At 37.7% G+C, this 20079-nt stretch overlaps 1 protein-coding gene across 2 annotated transcripts in view; it reads left to right on the forward strand.

Annotated features, from left to right (window-relative positions):
- The first annotated feature begins 1095 nt into the window (after positions 1–1095).
- The window catches only part of OTC (ornithine carbamoyltransferase), a 61981-nt gene continuing 42997 nt past the window's right edge, over positions 1096–20079 (forward strand). The window contains exons 1-3 of one of the 2 annotated variants that reach the window (XM_003799886.3): positions 1096–1395; positions 13682–13820; positions 15311–15392. In XM_003799886.3, coding sequence (XP_003799934.1) covers positions 1319–1395; positions 13682–13820; positions 15311–15392 — 298 coding nt within the window. In that variant the 5' untranslated portion in view covers positions 1096–1318. The remainder of the gene's footprint in view (positions 1396–13681; positions 13821–15310; positions 15393–20079) is intronic. The other variant, XM_023519129.1, reaches the window with a different exon arrangement.

Here is a 20079-nt window from a genome sequence, read left to right on the forward strand (position 1 = left end):
TCCCCCACCTACCCTATGCATGGGGCTCCAAATATTTCCAAATTTTTCTTTCTGCTGAAGTCTTGCTCTTCTTTGCTCTGCTTGGCAACTTCTTCCCATGGAATCTCTGGCAGGTTGCTGCACTTTTTCCTCAGAATTATGCCTGGGCTGTGTTATTTTTTTTTTAATTAAAAGTTTTCCTTCTTTCTGAGATGATCTGGTAACTAGTATCTCTAGTCAGCCATGTTGCCTTCCCCCCTAGTTTTTAAATAACACCTTTTGGAACTCTATAAACTTCTAGTAAATGTTTACCTGGGTTTGCTAAAGTCATATATATTGATCAGAAGAAGCAGTTTCCACTCTTTTATCCCACCCTTCTTAGCCTAGAGAACTCTCCTTTCTCTGTGATGCAGGACTGTATTGTTTGAACCTCTCCTATAGACTCATATTATGAATATTGACTTATAAATCATATCACCCTTACTTAACTATAAACTCTGCGAATGTGAGATTATCTTCCTTCTCTAAAATTCTGTCCTAGCCCAGTATCTGATACAGAATAGACTTTGAATCATACTTATAACTGAGCATAAATGAATGAATGTGATGCTGCAGATGGCCCATTGGTGACCTGGAAAAGCTGCCAGGGGAAAAGCATATGGTACCCCCTCCTCACATTTCTATTGACTGTGGGCTCCTACTATTTATTTATTGAAGACCTACAATGAGCACACCAAAGGAGCTCCAGGGCTCAGACATTTTTATTATCACCTCTGCAGTTTCCTGCCACTAGAATAATACCTTCCAGAGCACTTCTTTCTATTTGTTTTTATGGAAAGGTTTGGAATTAGAGCTAGGAAAATGAAACCAATGGAAATATTCAGGGATGTCATGTCTACATCTGGGTTTTTGCACTGCCAAGTCACATTTTCTGAATGAATTATTTCTATGTACCATCACAGCAGCAGCCAGCATGGTGATGGCTTGCATATATTATATGCTGAATGAGCACTTGTCAATTGATTTTGTACATGCATGTGACAGCATAAATATATTATAAAAAATGAGGAGACTGGGGTAGCAAAAGAGTCAGGATTTCTTCTCAGAAAAATACACAGTGGTGGAGCTTGGCATAAAGTTCAAATGCTCCTGCACCCTGCCCTGCACTATCTTTAACCAGGGGACTCTGATAAGGGAGCCGAAGGGTGAAATTACCTTTGCTCCCTCACTGCAATCGAAAGCATTCTGAACGTTAGTTCAGGTGGCCCCCACTGGCTAACTTGCTGTGGCGTTTTCAAGAGCGTAGAAACAAAGTCATTCTTTTTACTATCAAAAGAAGATGCTGTTTAATTTGAGGATCCTGCTGAACAATGCAACTCTTAGAAATGGTCCTAATTTCGTGGTTCGAAATTTTCGGTAAGTGCTAGGCGGAGATTTGAGTCTGAATAAGGAACTGTGGTGATAGATGAAATTATACTCTGCAGAGGAGTGCAACTACAAAAGCTTTCTTTCTGCAGAGTGTGGTCCAGCACTCTGCTCTACTCTTATTTGAGACAGCTGTCTCTAATTCCAGCCGAGGTTCATTTCTTAGTCCTTCTGTAATCAGATGTCATCGTTGCACTGTGGGGGGAGCTGACGGAGGCAGGTAGAACAGCCTAAACATTCCGGACATCTGTACATTCTAAGAAAGCAACTGGCTGAAGGAAATTAAGGAAAATAATTTATACTGGCCCTTCAGCTTGTATTTGGCTTTACTGGAAAACAATATATCACCGTAAGGCATGGAGACTAATAAGTTCCTTTAATAAAAGACTCCAACAAGCAGCCAAATAAATACGGACAAAGCTTCTGCAAAGGAGCCTTATATGTGGTGGGCATAGCAATATTTTCATTTTTTTTAATAAAATCCAGATTCAAAATCCACCCCTGGAATTCTTAATGGCAGGTGCAAAGGCGTCTGTCTTCAATGCATTCATTATAAACGCTTACATTGAGCATGCAGTTGAAGATGGCATGGAGTGTGTCAGTGAGGAAGAGGAAGGGAACAGGGGGAATGAGTTAGCTGGGTAAGCCAGGCTGTCAGAGGGAGGCATCATTGCCAGAATGCTTCTACAGTAGTTGCACCTTAATAGCAGGTAGAATTTCTCCCGAGCCTATTTACAACCTAAAGCAACCATCCTGACTCCTAAAGCAGTGGTTCTCAACCTTCCTAATGCCATGACCCTTTAATACAGTTCCTCATGTTGTGGTGACCCCCAAGCATAAAATTCTTTCTGTTGCTACTTCATAACTGTAATTTTGCTACTGTAATGAATTGTAATGTAAATATCTGTTATGGGGGATGTATTTTCATGGTTACAAAGGGGTCGTGACCCACAGGTTGAGAATCGCTGGTCTAAAGTACTAAATTCAAGGCCTGGCACCACCACTTACTGGCTGTAGGTTTTCAGCAATGTTGTTTCACCTACATAATGGGAAAAAGGATAATATCTTCCCTGCTTACATTACAGACTGGTTCAATTATTTATTCAACAAATATGTATTGAGTGCCATTTGTGCCATATCCTATGCAAAGTGTTGGAGATACAATGAGATACAATACAAATAAGGTAATAAAACACTTTATTCCAGCCACAGGAACTCACAATCCAGCAATAATCAATGAGATAATGTTTTTGAAACCTGTAAAGTGGCAGACCAATGCTCATTATTTATTTTATTATTCTGTCCACGGGTTTACATCAGATAAAAGGGGGATGAAATTTTATTCCACAGATTTTAACCAAGATTCATCACTTAGTTAAAAATCTCTAACTGAATGAATAACCAAAGCTTGGAACTTTACCTTATGCTCTTTGAAAATTATAGTGATGATTGAATTTTTATAATTATTTTAGGTTAAATTTTACAAGAAAAACCTCTTCCAAATCGTTGGGGCTTTTTGATATTTACTGATGTTCTATTGTCTATATTCAGTAGCCAGACTACATTTCTGAAAAATCTTAGCTAGCTATCTCTCATGGTGAAAAGTTTGGCTAAGTCAGCCCAAATGTATACTTGCTATTTGAAAATACGGTCGAGTCACCCCTGTTGTTAGAAACTCAATAGTGCAGGTCTCTATCGAAAAAAGAGGTAGTGTTGAAAATGGTTTCAACATGGCGTTCTCATGTGGCATGGGTACTTTCCTACTGTATTAGTTAGTCATGCTGCCTGTCAGGTAGATTAATTCAGAATTGCTGATCTTCAGGACAACTTACGACCTTTGAAAAACCCCTCAACAACAGAGAAAAATCTCCCTGTCAACTCGGCCTGTGCTAGATTTTCACTTTGATTTTAAGCCTTCCACGGAAATTCAAGTTCTTTTTTCTCCCCCATATCTCTTGGCAAATATGGAGGGCCTTTGTTACATAACATACCGTGTGAGTTTACCACTCCGGAGTAATAGGAAATGTGTGGGTAGGGTTCAGCAGTACAAGAAAACAGGAATCACACAGTTCTGATGTGTGCATCAGCGTTGCCATGGACATGATCAAATAGCAGCTTAAATGAGGCTGAAGCCATCCATACAAGCCCCTGGATCAATCATTTTTAGACAACATTTTTTTTTTTTTACAAAATCATTAAGATCAAACGGCAAGACTGCTGAAAACACCCAGTTCACAGGCTTTCCATCTAATGAACAAGGCTCTAGAGCCTGGCTGAGTTTGGATAATAGAGGGTGTCCTGTGATTTGTTGCCTATTAGGGAAACCACTTAGAGCTTTTAAAGAAGCTGCTAAAAAAATCTCTTTCTTTATCAGAGAAGACCAATTTCTAAGTGCAGTTCAATTTCATCTCCCAAATAGAAATTTCTTCAAAGAATATTGAGCTAAGCCACCCAATTCTGTGGAGGTTATGGATTGGAGCCAGAGGTGACTGGTTTTCAGGCATTTCATTCCAGACCTTTATAGGGCTCACATAACTCATTAAGTTCCCTTCATCCCTCACATATGCCCATCCATACACACGTGGATCCTCAGACAAAGCGAATATAGGCCATCAATGTTCTTGCACAAAGGAGAGAAAACAGTGCTCTTTGACTATTCTCATTTTATGTCAATACTTAAAATGAATGCCTTTAAAAAATATATATTTCAACTTGACTTCAGAACATATAAGACATGGGACCAAGAATGGAATGGGGTCATGATATTTCCCTTGGTCAACAGTAGAATTTTTCCCCAGTTTGCTATTTTTAGTAATTTAGTAATTGAACTTGGGTTTAAAAAGCCACAGAGTTTTTGACAATTTCAGGTTTCCAACTGTTTAATATAGGTCTGGAAACACCTTGTGTTATCTAAATTCTTCAATTTTCAGATGAAGAAGTTTTATAATTTTAAAATATTGCCAATGTAGAGTATCTTAGCAACCACTTAGCCACTCAGTTATCAATAATAATTTTTATCAAATATGGGTATATAGTAGTAGTGAAGAAGTTTTCAAGTAATTTTTTATTAATAAGTTATCATTGTTCATAATACAGTAAATAAATCTGGAAATGGTTTGTGGTTTTTTTCATATGAATGGGATCAGTTTAAAGATTTTTGTGAAAATTAAGTTACTGACAATGTCATGCATTTAATATGCCTTTTTAAGAAGGAAAGGAAAGATAGAGTTAAAGTTACACCATAAGGGAATTTAACTAGTTCCATATGGCTTATAGGAAATCCTGTGTTTAAAAACTTCATGAGTGTTGGAGAAGACAAAGATACGGTGAATCACTGATTTAGTTCACTTTCTTAATTTTTCAGATGACAAATTGAGGACAGAGATGGCAAATGACCTTCCCAAGGTCATAGTTTATTCCTAAATTTGGGCTGAACTAAGACCATGATTCAAACATGTAAAGCCATTGCTCTTTTCATTTTACTACTTTTCTTACCTCCAAATTGATCAAATCCACTGATCTATCTTTGCCAAATATGCTTTTCTTTATAGCTAAAATATCTCAGTAAAGAAAAAAATACAAAGAAAATATGCCTTAACTGTTGCATTAACGCAAGGTTAAAGAAACATCAACATCTCAGCCATAAGGCCTGTTGGCTCTCTCTCGTGCCTCCAGAAGCTAAAGTCTTTATCTCAAATTCTCCATGGGGATCAGAATATCATTGAACACTGAATTTTTTCCGATCCTGGAAAAGTCAGTTTCTGACTGACCATATTTTACTCAAATCAAGCACTTTCTCTTCCAACAAAATACAATTATACCAGGGAACATATCCAAGTCTTCCCCACCCCACAAACAATTTACCAGAGTTGGAAAATGCAGACTGTAGCAATGAAAGGCTTCTTTCTGCCAGTGGTGACTACTCTTCCATTTTCTAGCTAGGAAGATATTTGAGTATAGCTAATAGAAGGGTCTATTATTACCTTGGCTTGCTTACTTTGTTGACATTCAGTGATTTGAGGTTAAGAAATTTCTGTAATTATTTTTTCAAGGAATAAAATGCATATAAAGAAAGGTTCTGGCTCTAACCAGACTGCAGTGACAATTTGCGTAGAAAATTTGTATGTGGTACCCATTATTTTCCCCAACATTGTATCCTCCTTATTATGTGTGGGCTGAAGACTGATAATATGGTTTGGGTTGAATTTACCAAGGAGATTTCTTGTTTACTTCTGGTCTACTTTTTGTACACTTTAGCATAAGAAGACCAAGCACTTTTTAAAGTTTACAAAGAGACTAAAATAGTGATTTTGGCCTTGATTCTGGCACTCATGAACCAGAGTAGGCTGCAGATCCCAAGATCCCAAGGCATGGGATCTAGGGGAGCTAGACATTTATGCTGGTAGTTTCACCTGGCTAATTCAAGTGTCAGTTTATCATCAAAAAATACAAGAAAATGCTTGATACAGACCAGAAAAAAAGGGGAGGGCTTGTATCAAAGATGTTTCAATGTGGTACAATTGTAGAGCTCTTCTACTTTTCTCTAATTTTTATGTCACTTAGGAAAGAGGAGGGGCAGCTCCATTTGGAAACACAGATAGGTCTATCAGCAGATAGTAAACAGGATAGGAATTTAAACTGGGACCATTGTGTTTGCTTTCCTTCCAGTGATAAATTTTCCTGGTTAGTTCTCGATATCTATGAAAAACAGCTCTTTTTCCCAAGCAAACATTTCCTGCCCCACCTCCTGGATAGAATTGAGAAAGGTGGTGACTACTCTAATGATTTTTCAGTGGTATAAACAGTGTGACCTCCTTCACCAGTTGAGGCATAATTTTATTTTTATTATTCTCTGGTGTTAATCACTGAAGCTCTCGTATGCTGGGATGACCACATATGCACAATCTGCCTTTTTTCACCCTTTTGTCCCAAGAACCCTGAGGATTTACTCTGTCCAAAAGAGGTTTGTGGAGAAAGAAAACCAAAGTATCAGTATAGTTCATTATTTCTGTACTTCTGATCTAGCCCTTATGGTGCTATGGGCAAACTACCAGCCCTATCAGGTCTTCTTAACAGTTTTCCAGGTTTTGGCCCTTGAGCCACAGTGTTGTCCTCTTATTTCATGCACTTATGTCTGATCACTGTTCCCAGTAGTGCAAATACTGTGCCAGAGTGGTTGGGCCTGTCGGGATTTCAGCTTTAGCCACACACTAGGCCACAACCAGTTATCCTTCATGACTCTCAGTCCATGTATCCAGCCTGGGCTAAAGCCCACACTCATTTTGACCCTAACATTAATCCTGTTTTTCTTGGGGGGGGGGACTCCTTTGTGTCTATTCTTTTTTTTTTTTTGCAGTTTTTGGCTGGGGCTGGATTTGAACCCACCACCTCTGGCATATGGGGCCGGCACCCTACTCCTACCAGAATTTGGTCAGGACATTGAAGATTCATGAAGGCAAATCTCTCTAAATTCACATCAGATATATGCTAAATTTCTTACACAAAGTGATTTATTTCTGCCCCAGATCCTGTCATTCATTCATTCATTTACCTAAGAAATATTTGCTGAATGTCTACTATATCTCAACCACCACAATAAGCACTGGGTGTACATGTATTAGTGAATAACACTGGCAGGGTCCCTGACATCATGGATCATACAATCCAATGAGAAGATAAAAAAGAAAGCAGTAAACAGATACATAAATATATATTTAAAATTATAGTAAGTATTGTGAACAAAATGAAGGTAAGTGAAGAGCACTCAGACAGCCGAATTAGGGGAGGAGTCTCATAGGAAGTGGTACTTAGGTCCCCAGCCTAAGGATGAGAAGGAACCAGCCATGACAGCTGAGGAGAGACTGGGCTGGACAGAGGGAATGGTATATCAGAGTCCTGTGATGGGAAAGCATTTGGAGCACAGGCAGCCCTTTCTATGCATGATCCTAATATGCATGAATTTTAATTACCACGGCTCAGTTAATAACAGCAGTCCTCCAAGAACACAATTCCAATTCAGTTACCACAGCATTCTAATTGTTAATAACTGCATAAAGGAAAAACTTCATTGACAACTCTTAAGTCTACAAGTCACTCTATAAATGAGATATGATCAGTGACCAATCACATTGCTTCTTTCAAAGTCTATAGGTGATTGATCACTGTGTATCTCTTATTGAGCTTACGTACAGACAGCAGAGAATATAGTCTACCTCATTTTCCCTCAGTGAAAGACCAGAGGCATTTTGTAAAGATGGAATAGTTGACAGAGATACAAGTACAGCAGAGAAATAAAAATTTCTGACACTGGAGGTTAAATTTGAATCGAATCTAAGTGAAGTTATAGAGCAGTGGTTCTCAACCTTCCTAGTGCCGCGGCCCTTTGATATAGTTCCTATGGGTCGCGACCCACAGGTTGAGAACTGCTGTTATAGAGCAACAGCTGACTGTGGGTTATTACCTTGCTGATGTTTGAGATGCTTCAGACAGGCAGTCAGAGGAACTTAGTGAAGACAAAGTTATTGACATAAACGTAGAAAGTGGTTATGCCAAAATGATGAAGATATCCTAGAGGAAGTGACATCATCAAACCCTTCACGTTAAAGGAACTCTCAGAGATAAAGATAAAATGTTGGAAGTTGATCCAAACTTTGAAATGAGTATGACAATCCACCGAAGCATAGGAAAAAAACATTTTCTCCATCTCATAAGTTGTATAATGAGAAAGCAAGCACTGTTCAAACTACTATTGATAGAGTTTTTACGAAGACACAAAGTGCTATCCTTCTCGATGTTTCTAATGTTTTAAATTACAGTGTACTAAAGATATGTCAATTTTACTATTTTTTCACTTCCCTACACATTTATAACTGACAATAAGAGAGATTTTAATGTTTTGACGAAACTTTTTAAAAGTCACAGAACAATTGTGATTTCCCCCACTAATTATTAAGGTCGCTTTGCACAGTTTCAGACTTAATGGTTATTTATAGTCTCACACTGCCATGCAAAGCCAGAATCTCCTGTACTAAAAAAAAAAAAAAAAAAAAGCTTTAGAGGACATGATTCTAAATGAAATAAGCCACAGAAAGATGATGACCACATGACTTTATTTTTATATATAAAATAGTCAAACTCATAGAATCAGAGGATATAGCATAAACAACTACATGCCCACACAAAACACTAATATATTCAAGTGAAAGAGGAAGGGGAGGAAGGAGTAGAGAGGAGGGAGGGGATTGGCAAGTTCTCCCCTGATATTCACAATGTAAGGGTGTATAGCATACTCCCTAGCTGAAGGGCTCCACCACAACTTGAACTTTACCTTAGAAATGATAACGATGTAACCTAAACATTTGTACCCTCATATTACTCAGAAATTTGAAGAAAGAGAATACAGTACTAGTTGTCAAGGGTTAGGCAATGGGGGAAATGGGGAGTTGTGTAGTGGATATAAACTTTCAGTTATTCTAGCTGAGTAAATTCTAGAGATCTGCTGTACAACAGAGGGCCTATAGTTAGCAATATGGTATTGTACACTTCAAAATTTGTGAAGACAGTAGATGTCATATTGTGTGTCCTTACTGCAAAACAAACAAATAAAACAAAAAGGGAAACTAGGGGGGAAGCTTATCTGCTGACCTTTATTGGAGATAGAATCTCAGAGCAACAAGAACGAGGGCAAGATTATCAGCAGCTGTTCTGACCTATTGTGGTCTAAGGGGGGAAAATGAAATAATGTTTCTGTTCTATATAACTCTGAAAATCAAAAGTTCTTGACCAAAAAGTAAGATTCAAGTAGCATGTTATGTATTCTTTCTACTTTATACTCAAATTTTCTGCCAAGGGAGAAATAGAAACAGAAACATCTCACAATGCAATCTCAACAGCAGAACATTAACCCTAACCCAAAACACAAGCTCAGTCCCACCTCCAATTTAGAAACTTCTTGAGGTGTCTAAGGACAAATTCGAAGAATTCCTAGAGATGTTTTACTTTCCCCAAATCTGTCTTCTATTGAGGGTAATAAGAACTGGAATTTGGAACTTTTGAAGCAGCAAAACATGTTGTTGGTTCTCCCCTTTCCTGTTTCCTTTTGTGGAAATTAAGGAGAAAAGTTTAGTTGCTTGAAAATGAGTTTTTTTTTTCCTTTCCAATTCTACTTCCCCGAGTGTCAAGAAAACAACACAATTTTAAGATCTATGATATTCTCTGAAGTGAAGCCTGTAGTCCTACGAACATTCAGAAGAGAGTGGATGTAACAGAATCCTGCAAGGGCTGAGAGTGAGAGAGGATATTCAATCCCTGAAGTGTAGCAGTTTGCACACTCAGCTTTTATAAGCGCCAAAATAACCAGGAGTCTGAGCTCCAGCTCTAAGTAAAAATATGGTCTCAAAATTAGCTCATGGGCTGTTTTTCCTGTTGTTGATGGATGTGAGTTCAACAGCCATAGTGATGTTTCCCAAATTCCTTGAAACAGAAGGAGTGAGGTCTCCAGCAAAACATTTTTCTCCTTTTAAAATAATACTAGAGGAAGTCTTAAGCTGTGGAATATTAATATGTTATTTTAAAACGTGAAGTCAAGAGAGTATCTAATGTGATTTTATGTTGCTTGGCTCCTATTTTAGAAGAAAAAAATTATTTTCAAAGCTTCCCTAAATGTGAATTGGGAAAGATTAAGGTGCCATGCCTCTGTTTAGCCTAGATATACAAAACCTGTTTTACCATCCCCAGAAGAAGCTCAAGTTGACCCTGAAAAATGCATGAATATTAGTCAAAGTGTTTGCTCCTCAACAGTATCAGTACTTGTGTATTCCAAGTGCTGCCTAATATTATCACTAATTGATATCAGAATAAAATACATAACCAAAATTCATATGTAGGGTTGTGCCTGTGGCTCAAAGAAGTAGGGTACCGGCCCCATATGCTGGAGGTGGCAGGTTCAAACCCAGCCCCAGACAAAAACTGCAAAAAAAATCCAAATGTAAATACCAATTTCCTGCATAATACCATGCCTCCAAATTTACCGAATGGATGGCTACCATGACTGACATCTTGGACAGTTTTGTAAGCTTTTACTAGGGTTCCTATAGAGGGAAGAACATGAAGTTGTTGTAGAAACTTCTTTAGCCAGCAAATATTTTTCTAATGTTTTAAAACTTAGTTTTAAAATATTTGGTTCTTTTTAGTCTAAACTTATAGTTTTTATTTTTGCATATGCTTATATGTATATAATCTATTAATATGTCAGCCCATATAAATAAGTAAATACATATTATGTATGCATGTTCAAAAGTTTTTACTCTTAGGGATAGGTAATATAAAAATTGAAGACCATTGCTTTAAAGAAATTTCAATTTGGAGAGCTTATGATTCACATATTTTTAAAAGTTGAAGACAGTACTACATTTTTGAAATAAGAGTGTTGACCAAAATTTTGGTCTCTATATAGGGTAAAAACAGTAATTTCTATTTATAATTGAACATGCCACTAATGTCTTATATTAAGTTAATCAACTGATTAGGCAACCAACTCACAAACTCTCAATCCTCAAGGAAGTTCTCTTCCTTCCTAACTGGAACCTCTGAAGGTCTCAGTCTCACCAAATGTCTACTGATAACATGTGAATATTAAATGAATCAATCAACTCGGCCACAAAGTTACATGTTTAGTGAAATATTCATTTGTTTACGTATCTGACATCATATAGTGATGTGAATTTGTGATTTTATAGTGAAATATTCATTTTTTTATATATTTGACATCATAAATTGAGTGAATTTGTTATTTTCCTACCTACAGTATTGTCATCATTGCCAAAAGGCCTACATAAATCCCAACAAAGGATTTACTCTTCATCCCAAGTGGCATAAGCTCTCTTCTTGGTTAGAATTCATACCTCTAAGAAGAGGTTAGAATTGATGGCACTTATTTTCCTCCTAGTAAAATTCATGTTTAACTACATGTGAACCACAATTTGCCCTTGTTTATTTATGATTTCTAATGGCAGAATATCAATTATTTTTGTTTTTTTTTAATCAGGCCCAGGCAAGTCTCGAACCCACTGTCCCTGGTGTGCAGAGCTGGCTACAGCAGCCAGCTCTAATTATTATTGAATACAAATAACACCTGGAATAATGAAAGAATAAATGCTGCTCATCTTATAGACTGATTACCCCAAATAACAATTACTGCAGTGTAACAGAATGTTAAATTAGGTCTTTTTCTGTCTTGGTTTCTGCCTAAGCAAGCACAATAGGTACTGACTCTTCCCTCATCTAAAGTGAGGTGCTAGACCACTAAAAAATGGGCTTACAAAGAAGATAGGCAGGAAACAGTTTTTCAACCCCTTGGTTATCACTTTCAGCTAATAAATTGTGTGGCAGAAACGAAGAGAGGGGTTGGGGATTAAAAGAGGATTTTTGGAGAATGTTTCCATTGTGTATAATGTGCCTATCCCCATGAAAGGGATACTCTCGTCTCACTTCCAACCTAGGGAAGTGGTTCCAAAGGGACTAATATCTTCAATAGGAGAGCTTGGAGACACAGTAAACTGATGTCAGGACTATATCTGAGTAATCAGAAGCACGAGGGACTGGCTAGCTAGTTGTTCTGATAGCAGAATAAGAGAGGTGTCTATACTGAGATGGACTTGACTCCTCAGGGCCAAGAACATGGAGAGCTTCCATGAACCAATATGGAATGAGAAAGAGACCTAGCATGATATTATTTCAGATCATGACCAAGAGACCTCCAGGAAGGGTGAGGAAACCTCAGCAAAAAGAGGCTGGATGTGTTCTCCTGGATGCCAGAAGAAATGTAATTATCCGCATCAAGGATTGCTGTGAGAGAGAGATCCCCTAGTTACCAGAAGCCCCTCCAAAGGACTGTCAAAAGCACCCGAAAAGAAAAAGAGTTAGCCTTAAACACTCACACCAATGCTCTACTTGTATCGAGAACCAGAATTTCACTGGGTCTTAACTGCTCACCTTCCATTGGTTTCACTCATAGGAACTGAAATCAAAGGCAGAGAGAAAACAGCTCATTCTAATTAGGCATAAGCTGAAATGGAAAAGGTGTTAAACTTGTAGTAAATGTCTTAAAGTTTTCCAAAAAATCATTGTTATTATATGTTATTATTGCACATTATTTCACTAGGAATCTTTGAGGCAGTAAAATAAGCAGAGAGCTTTTTGAAATTTTTCTGAAAGTTACTAGAAGAGTTATAGGGCCACTTGTATTTTCATTCAGGGGCAAAAGAAAAAAAGGCTTCAACAACAGATTTGAAGGGTAGTAGAGGAAAAATTGAAATTATTTTCTATTGTGCATTACAATTCCACTTATGCAGTTGAATGATTTCAGTAACAGCTCAAATTTATCAAATGCTTATTATGTGCTACACGCTGTCTGCTTTACATGTATTAAATCACTTCATCCTCACAACAATCCTATCAGATTATTATACCCATTGTGTAGGTGAGAAATTTAGGTGCAGAGAGAAGGTAAGTAACTTGCCTGAGATTGCACGACTGGTAAGTAGAAAAGATACACATACAACTATTTCAAGCAAATAAGAATTTGATCTCTTTCCAAAAATTATCCTTTTCTCTCCAACATACAAAATACTGGACATCTAAAATATAAACCACAGCTATATCAATTTTAATGCATTAACACTTGGCAGAAAAACATGAATCTACATGTAATTTGCTGTTTTTTTCTCTATACATACACATGGTATTTGGTTTCCACTTTTTGCCTTCACAAAATTAAAAAGGCTTACAATTTAATAACAATAACAATGTTTAAGATAAGGACTAGATACAAAAACCTCGTAAAGAACGAACAGAGATAAATACATTCAGAAAAGAAATCAGATGACTGCTGCAACAAAATATTGAGCATTAATAATAACAATGCAAAAAAGGAACATTCACATTGTCAGATTAAGAGTATGTCTGTCATAGAATGCTTTGACTCTGAGGTTCAGTATGGAGTCATCAGTTCACTTCTTGTTTTTTTTCCAAAGTCTCAAAAAATAGACAACTAATATTTATAAATAAAAATACAAGATGATTTCAAAAAACAAATCATGCCAAATCTTATAGACAATGGAAAAAGAAGAAATACTTCAAAATCCAGATGAAGTAGAATGATTTTAATTTGCTGTTTTGTTTCAAGAATTAAAAAACCAATCACCATAGTATATTTTCTTTCTTAAATACCCATTTCTCTGTCTCTCTCTCTCTCACCCCTCTCTCTCTTTCTCTGTAGATGTGGACAACCACTACAAAATAAAGTACAACTGAAGGGGCGTGACCTACTCACTCTAAAGAACTTTACAGGAGAAGAAATTAAATATATGCTATGGCTATCAGCAGATCTGAAATTTAGGATAAAACAGAAAGGGGAGGTATGTCGCATTTTCATGTTACCTTCCATTACTACCGATCAGCCTTTTTAAAGGCAGCTTTCCCAAAGAAAAAGAAAAGGGAACATACATTAAAATTCATAAACAGTAGCTAAGTAATGAAATCACACAGTCAAGGTAATTGATTTTCACTGGGTGTATAGACATATAAAAAAGCATAAAAATCAGAGTTATTCAATGACAAGTCATTGTACTTCTTTCATGTGGAATGCTGAAATTCTTTGTTAACTTGATCAGAATCTAAAGAATCATTTGTCCAGAAAGATTTTATTTTTGTACCTCCTTTTTTCCCCTTTGTGTATTTTCTATCAAGTTAAAAATAAGGACGATACTTTTTTCCTAGTAACGAGTTTCAATTCTGGATGCATATCAGATATATTATCATTAGGATAATGTCAACAAATTCACAATGATGTGACAGTGTTTAAAAAGCATTTAGATTAGCAAAGAAACAATTAAATGGTAGCCAAGTAGGGGAAGAGATGGGATACGGTTCTTAGCTGTAAGCATTATTCTGCATTTTGACCAATTTATGTTTCAAACATGCTTAATTAATGCAGTAGCTTCATTTAGACTGCTTAATTGTGAAAGCTTTTTTATATTCCAAGCGCATTCCAAAGCTTTTCTCAAGAGTTGGTTTCAAGTTGAGAAAGTTTGATGCAATCTTGATTTTCTTATCTAGTTGGGTAGCTCTCCAAGTTCCTAAGAACAGACTGAAGACAAAAGTGACCCCAATGCAATGAGTTGATGTTGTTATAAAACACCTAAAATGGGGGAAAGGTGTCCCCAAGACCCAGGCCTTTATTCTTCACACTTTGTGTATGATGAAGGTTAGCTGGCAGGGATCTATTTGTTCCAGGGATCTATTTGTTACTTCTATCGGGAAGTCCATTTATACAGAAGAGGAAAGAGGAAGAGCCCCACCCCACACCCAGACTCTCCAAATTGTTTTCAGATGACTTCCAGGAACAAAGCCTTTGCACTCCCATGAGGATGTATGATGAACATGTAGCTAAAACTCTGGGGCTTCATCATCTGCTCAAACTGGAGTCTTAGTGTCCTGTGTTGTAACAGAGTAGCACGATCCCAGCTGAGAACCCCCCCAACCCAACACCTTCAAGATCATTGAAAATTGAATGATGCTTTCAGTGGAGTTAAGAAGATGGTTGGAGTATGAAATATTAATATACTTTGGAGCAACTGCATCAGTTGAACCAGAACAATTCATACCACTTTCTAATTACATGTCAGTAAGATATGGGCATTATTATTCTTTTCCCATATCTGTATAAAACACACTGGTAACAAACACACTTAGAAGTTCACTTTTAAACAATATTTTGAACACTTATTTGGATAAAGTGATCAATCATTTTTGAATAATGTAAAGAATAAGTTTTAAAACATAAGCCTTGATATTAGATAAAAAATCTATTTTGCATTTTAATTGTATTCTTGTCTTTGATTTACAGTATTTGCCTTTATTGCAAGGCAAGTCCTTAGGCATGATTTTTGAGAAAAGAAGTACTCGAACAAGGTTGTCAACAGAAACAGGTGAGCCCACTGACGACCTCACGCTTGTGTTGAAGAGTGAGCTCAAGAGTAAGGACTTGGGGAAGGTAACCGGGTGAGAGGATTTGTCTATAGCAACTACAGAGAGCAAACGCTTTTACTGAGAGTAGCCACACAAGCCTGTGATGCTCTTTTCAATTCTTAGAAAAGCTGCAAAGCAGAACAATTAGCTTCATCTGTAGCAATTCCATGAGTAATTCAATAGAAGTCCCGTATCACTCTTCATGTTTGGGACAAAATGTAGGTGGACATAAATTCTCAGGCTTCAAATTCATGTGGGTAAGAAATGTGTCTATTTTCCTAACATGTAAAGAACTTTTTCTTGTGTCCCAATTCTGCTGGAAATTTAATCTCTGCAACGTTAGACAATCTTTGGTTGTTCCCGAGTTTAGCTTTGTCAATTTCAGGTCTCTTCTCCCTTTCTTCACAGTCATGGCTAAATCCTAGAGAGTATCTGAATGTCAAGACATATATAGCTATGGGGATCTGGTCCTTGGTTATCAGGACACCATCAGGTCCATACTGGGGTGTGCTGTGGGACTTCTATATTCCCATATGATCTTGGCTGTTACCCATTTACTGCAGGATTTGTTTCCCTCCCGTCATAAGACCCAAGGTATCTCTTAGTTTGGTCAACCTCTTGGCAGCTCTCCAAGCCACACTGGGCACAGAGATAATGCAAGGCCATCTCTATTGTTTCTTTCTCATGCTGGGTGCCAGGGAGGGAGCTCTATAACGTTTATTGCCTCCTAAAGCTCTGTCTTAAAAGCAAGACACACATATTCTCAGTTCTGGAGTTTCATCATGCTCCTTGGCCTTTAGAAGTTGGCCTGGGGGACATACAGCAGGGTACCTTGTCAGAGGCCCATCAGTTTCAATTTCTGTTATCTCTTCTTTCTCACTCCCCCACTTCCCCTTTCAATTCCCAATATTGGAGGCCAGGCGAGAAAGCAGGAGGAACAACTGGCTCTGACTATTCATGTGCTCTTCCAAATCTATTGTTTGTGCCTAGAATTCTAGGCTGTTAGAATTCAAATTTTCTTTTTTTCTTCAGCTATTATCTCTGCAATGAGTTTCAATAAGTCTATTAGCCTATTTTGAAACCCATAAGGCACAAATTGCCTCTTTTCTCTCTCGCTGCATTTCTGCTCTATCAGACCGCCCTTGAATCAATAATAAGACTGCCCAAATGAGCAATCAGACAGGGTTGAGGAGGAAGTAGCGCAGAGAAAAATACATTGGTTGATTCTTCAAATATCTTATCCTACCTTACAGGTAGCAGAGCTTTCTAGGGCTTAGAAACAAAGAACTACTACATGCGATTTTTGTCTTATAATGATCAGTCATGAAGTTCATCCACTAGATAACAAAAATTAAGTTCAGGAGAATTAAGTGACTTGCTGAATTCACTCAATTAATACACAGCGCCAGGATTCACATCTCACGTCCACTATTCTTACTAAGGCACTCCTTTTGCCTCTTGAGAAAAGGAAGAAGAAAGAAAGGAAATATATCAGGTGTCACTTAACCTTTAAAGTCCTAGGAAGAAAACACTTAACCTTTCAAAGTCCTAGGAAGAAAACAGATGAGAACATTTTGTTCTTCAAAGCTACCATATTGGCATTTCATGACTAGTGGGGGGGGATGAATAAGCTAGTCAGTAATTCTGAAATTCTGCTCCCTTCTAACACTGGTTGCCTATGAGTTGGGCATAATTTAATTTTATCTTTTAAAAAATTTTACCATTAGTACTTATGAGAGGTTGTCTTTTCTGAAGAATCGATTAATATACATGTATAAAAATTACGGGATTTTAAGTTTCTTATCCTGAATCATTCTTACTTGGCAGTGATTCTACCGCTTTTCCCTACTCAAATGTTATATTTGGTATAAAAATATTTCTGAATAAATGATCAGTTTCACCATTCACAATAGTGTGGTAGTTAAACAATTAATCAAAACGAGATTGCAGATTTAACAAGTTTTTGGATGCAGACCCAGCGCCAAGTGCTCCACATTAATTGCATGTGTAATTTCACTTAATTTTCATGACAACTCTCTGAGGGCAAGGCCATTGAGGAAAACAAGCTGAAACAGGTTCAGTAAATGAGCCCCAGTTACATAGTAAATAATAAGCTATTAGTAAATGTATTTTTAAAATATCTAATTTAATTTAGACATGTAATAGTCCCATTTGATTCTGGTAGACTTGTTTCTACTGGGGATAATAAGCATTTTTTGTTAAATGATGGTTTTCTGTAAAGAAGACCTCTGAAACTTGCAAAAAGTGGCAAACCATAACAAGCACACGAGGAAAGGAACATATAACCACGAAAACTTACAGTTCACAGAGTATTTGTCATTATCCTGAATAAGTACCCCTAGGTCTAATTGCATATGGCATCCTGCCAAACTCAACAGTAGGCAAATCAGTCAAAGTGAGCAGCTGCCTTAAATGCTTACAGAAACAGTAAATTCCCATAAAAATCCTAGCAGAGCATTGCTATTGTGCACATGTGCATCTTAATAGTTGCTCTCTGGTGCAATTTTTCCACAGGCACTACTTGTTACTTTAATGTTTACAATGAAAATAAGATGTGATTATAACTGCTACTGCCCCGGAGTTTTGCCAGCCCCTGGGATGGGGTGATTCTCACAGGACAGTCCTTAAGAATTCCATTCCAAATCAGAGTTTCAGAGATACAGCCCTATTTCTACCTATCACAGGAGACAGAACAAAATTCTCCACCCGACTTAAACCATATTCATTGTTTATTAACATGTTTATGAAAGTGTAAGTCATCTACAGATCACTAAGTCTCCATAGTTGATGAATTCGAATTTTTACAGTGAACACATCATTGTAACTAACACCCAAATAGAGATACAGAATGTTAATGGAAGCTGAACCCCAGCCCTGCCCTTGTATTTGCTTCTAGTCACTACTCCTCCCACCCACGTGTAACAGTGATCCTGGCTTCTAACATCACGTATTAGTTTTGCCTAGTTTTGAACTTTACATAACACTCAGGAGTGCTCTTTTATGTCTGGCTTTTCTTGCTCAGCATCATGTTTGTGAGATATATCGATGTCGCTGGGTATAGTTGTAGATCATTCATTCCCCAACCGCTCTTTGCGTATGCTCGTCTGGCAAGCCAGACAATTCTCCCATGTGGCTGTTGCTGATTATATTCTTTTATTGCAAACTAATTGCACCAATAGACGGATGTATTTATTAATCTTGGTAAATGCAGTCGCTGATAGAAAAAAATGTACAAAGCATTCTGAGAGACGGTTCTTTTCATTATGTAACATTGCTATTTCACTTTCAAGGTGAAATAGAAGCTGGTGCTTTAACAGCTGTTTCAAATTCATCATCTTTACAAAGATGCCAATATAAAAATTGTGATACTATTCTGCCGGTATAAAAGCTAAGCACAGAGAGGTTAATGACTGCCTGAGTTCTACCAGCAAGAGCCTTCAGATCCCTCATATTTCTAGTGAATGAATTCTATTTATACTCTTTCTTCCAAAGCCCACAGGGATCTGTGAGGCAAAGAAAGAGCCAAATAAGATTGACTTTCATTTTTCCCCAATAGAAATTAATGAACTGACGGAAGGAACCCTTTGTTCAAACATAGCTGATGTGAAAGCATAAGCAGATGAAACAGGTAAAAGCAAGCTTGTCTGGATGGAGAGCTGAGACCCAGCCCTCTGTCCTCTTCTCTTCAGCAATGGCAGCTCCTGGTTGCTACTCAGAATCTCTGATACCTGGTGAAGCACGAATTGCCACCCAGGCCTGATAAAACTGGTGAATGCTTGACCTGGGCTTTTGAACTGGGGTTTCAGGCTTCTTTTTGATCAATGACAAAACTGGCAAAGGCAATTTTTTCAGCAAGGCCATATCCTCGCTTTTTTTTTCTCTTTCATGAAGGAAAAAGAAAAGTTGATTCTTTGGCTCCTATTTGGAAACATTTTTTGTGTGACCCTTCTTTCAACCTCTGTGTCATAAGTTCAGACTCTGTGTGAATCTTCCTTATAGCATAAAGAGAGAACTGGAAGGGCCACAGACTAATTCTGATTTGCTGCTATGAAATGACTTCTAGTCAAAGAAAGAATGTGACTTGGAATGGCCCTGCCAGGAGGTCTTAAACTTTGTTTCAAATCTACCTCCGTAGTTCTCAACCCTCAATAGTACTCAGCTCTGAGTTGGGCCCAGAGTCGGTGCACAGTAAGTAACTTTCTTGATGGATGTGAAGTATTCATACTTCTTTAGGTGGCTTTGCATATTGATAAATGCATCGTTAAACTCCATTTGCTCAGCTCGGCACCTGTAGCTCAAGCAGCTAAGGCGCCAGCCACATACACCAGAGCTGGTGAGTTCAAATCCAGTCTGGGCCCACCAAAACAGCAAAGACAACTGCAACCAAAAAATAGCCGGGCATTGTGGCAGGCACCTGTAGTCCCAGCTACTTGGGAGGCTAAGGCAAGAGAATCACTTAAGCCCAGGAGTTGGAAGTTGCTGTGAGCTGGAATGCCATGGCACTCTACCCAGGGTGACAGCTTGAGGCTCTGCCACAAAACAAACAAACAAACAAACAAAAAAACAAAAAACCCCCCACTCCATTAGCTCACTTTACAGATAGTAAAAATTTCTTTTCCTTTGGTT

Source organism: Otolemur garnettii, unplaced genomic scaffold, assembly GCF_000181295.1.
Source record: "Otolemur garnettii isolate 467f Iridium unplaced genomic scaffold, OtoGar3 scaffold00158, whole genome shotgun sequence".
NCBI classification, from domain to species: domain Eukaryota; kingdom Metazoa; phylum Chordata; class Mammalia; order Primates; family Galagidae; genus Otolemur; species Otolemur garnettii.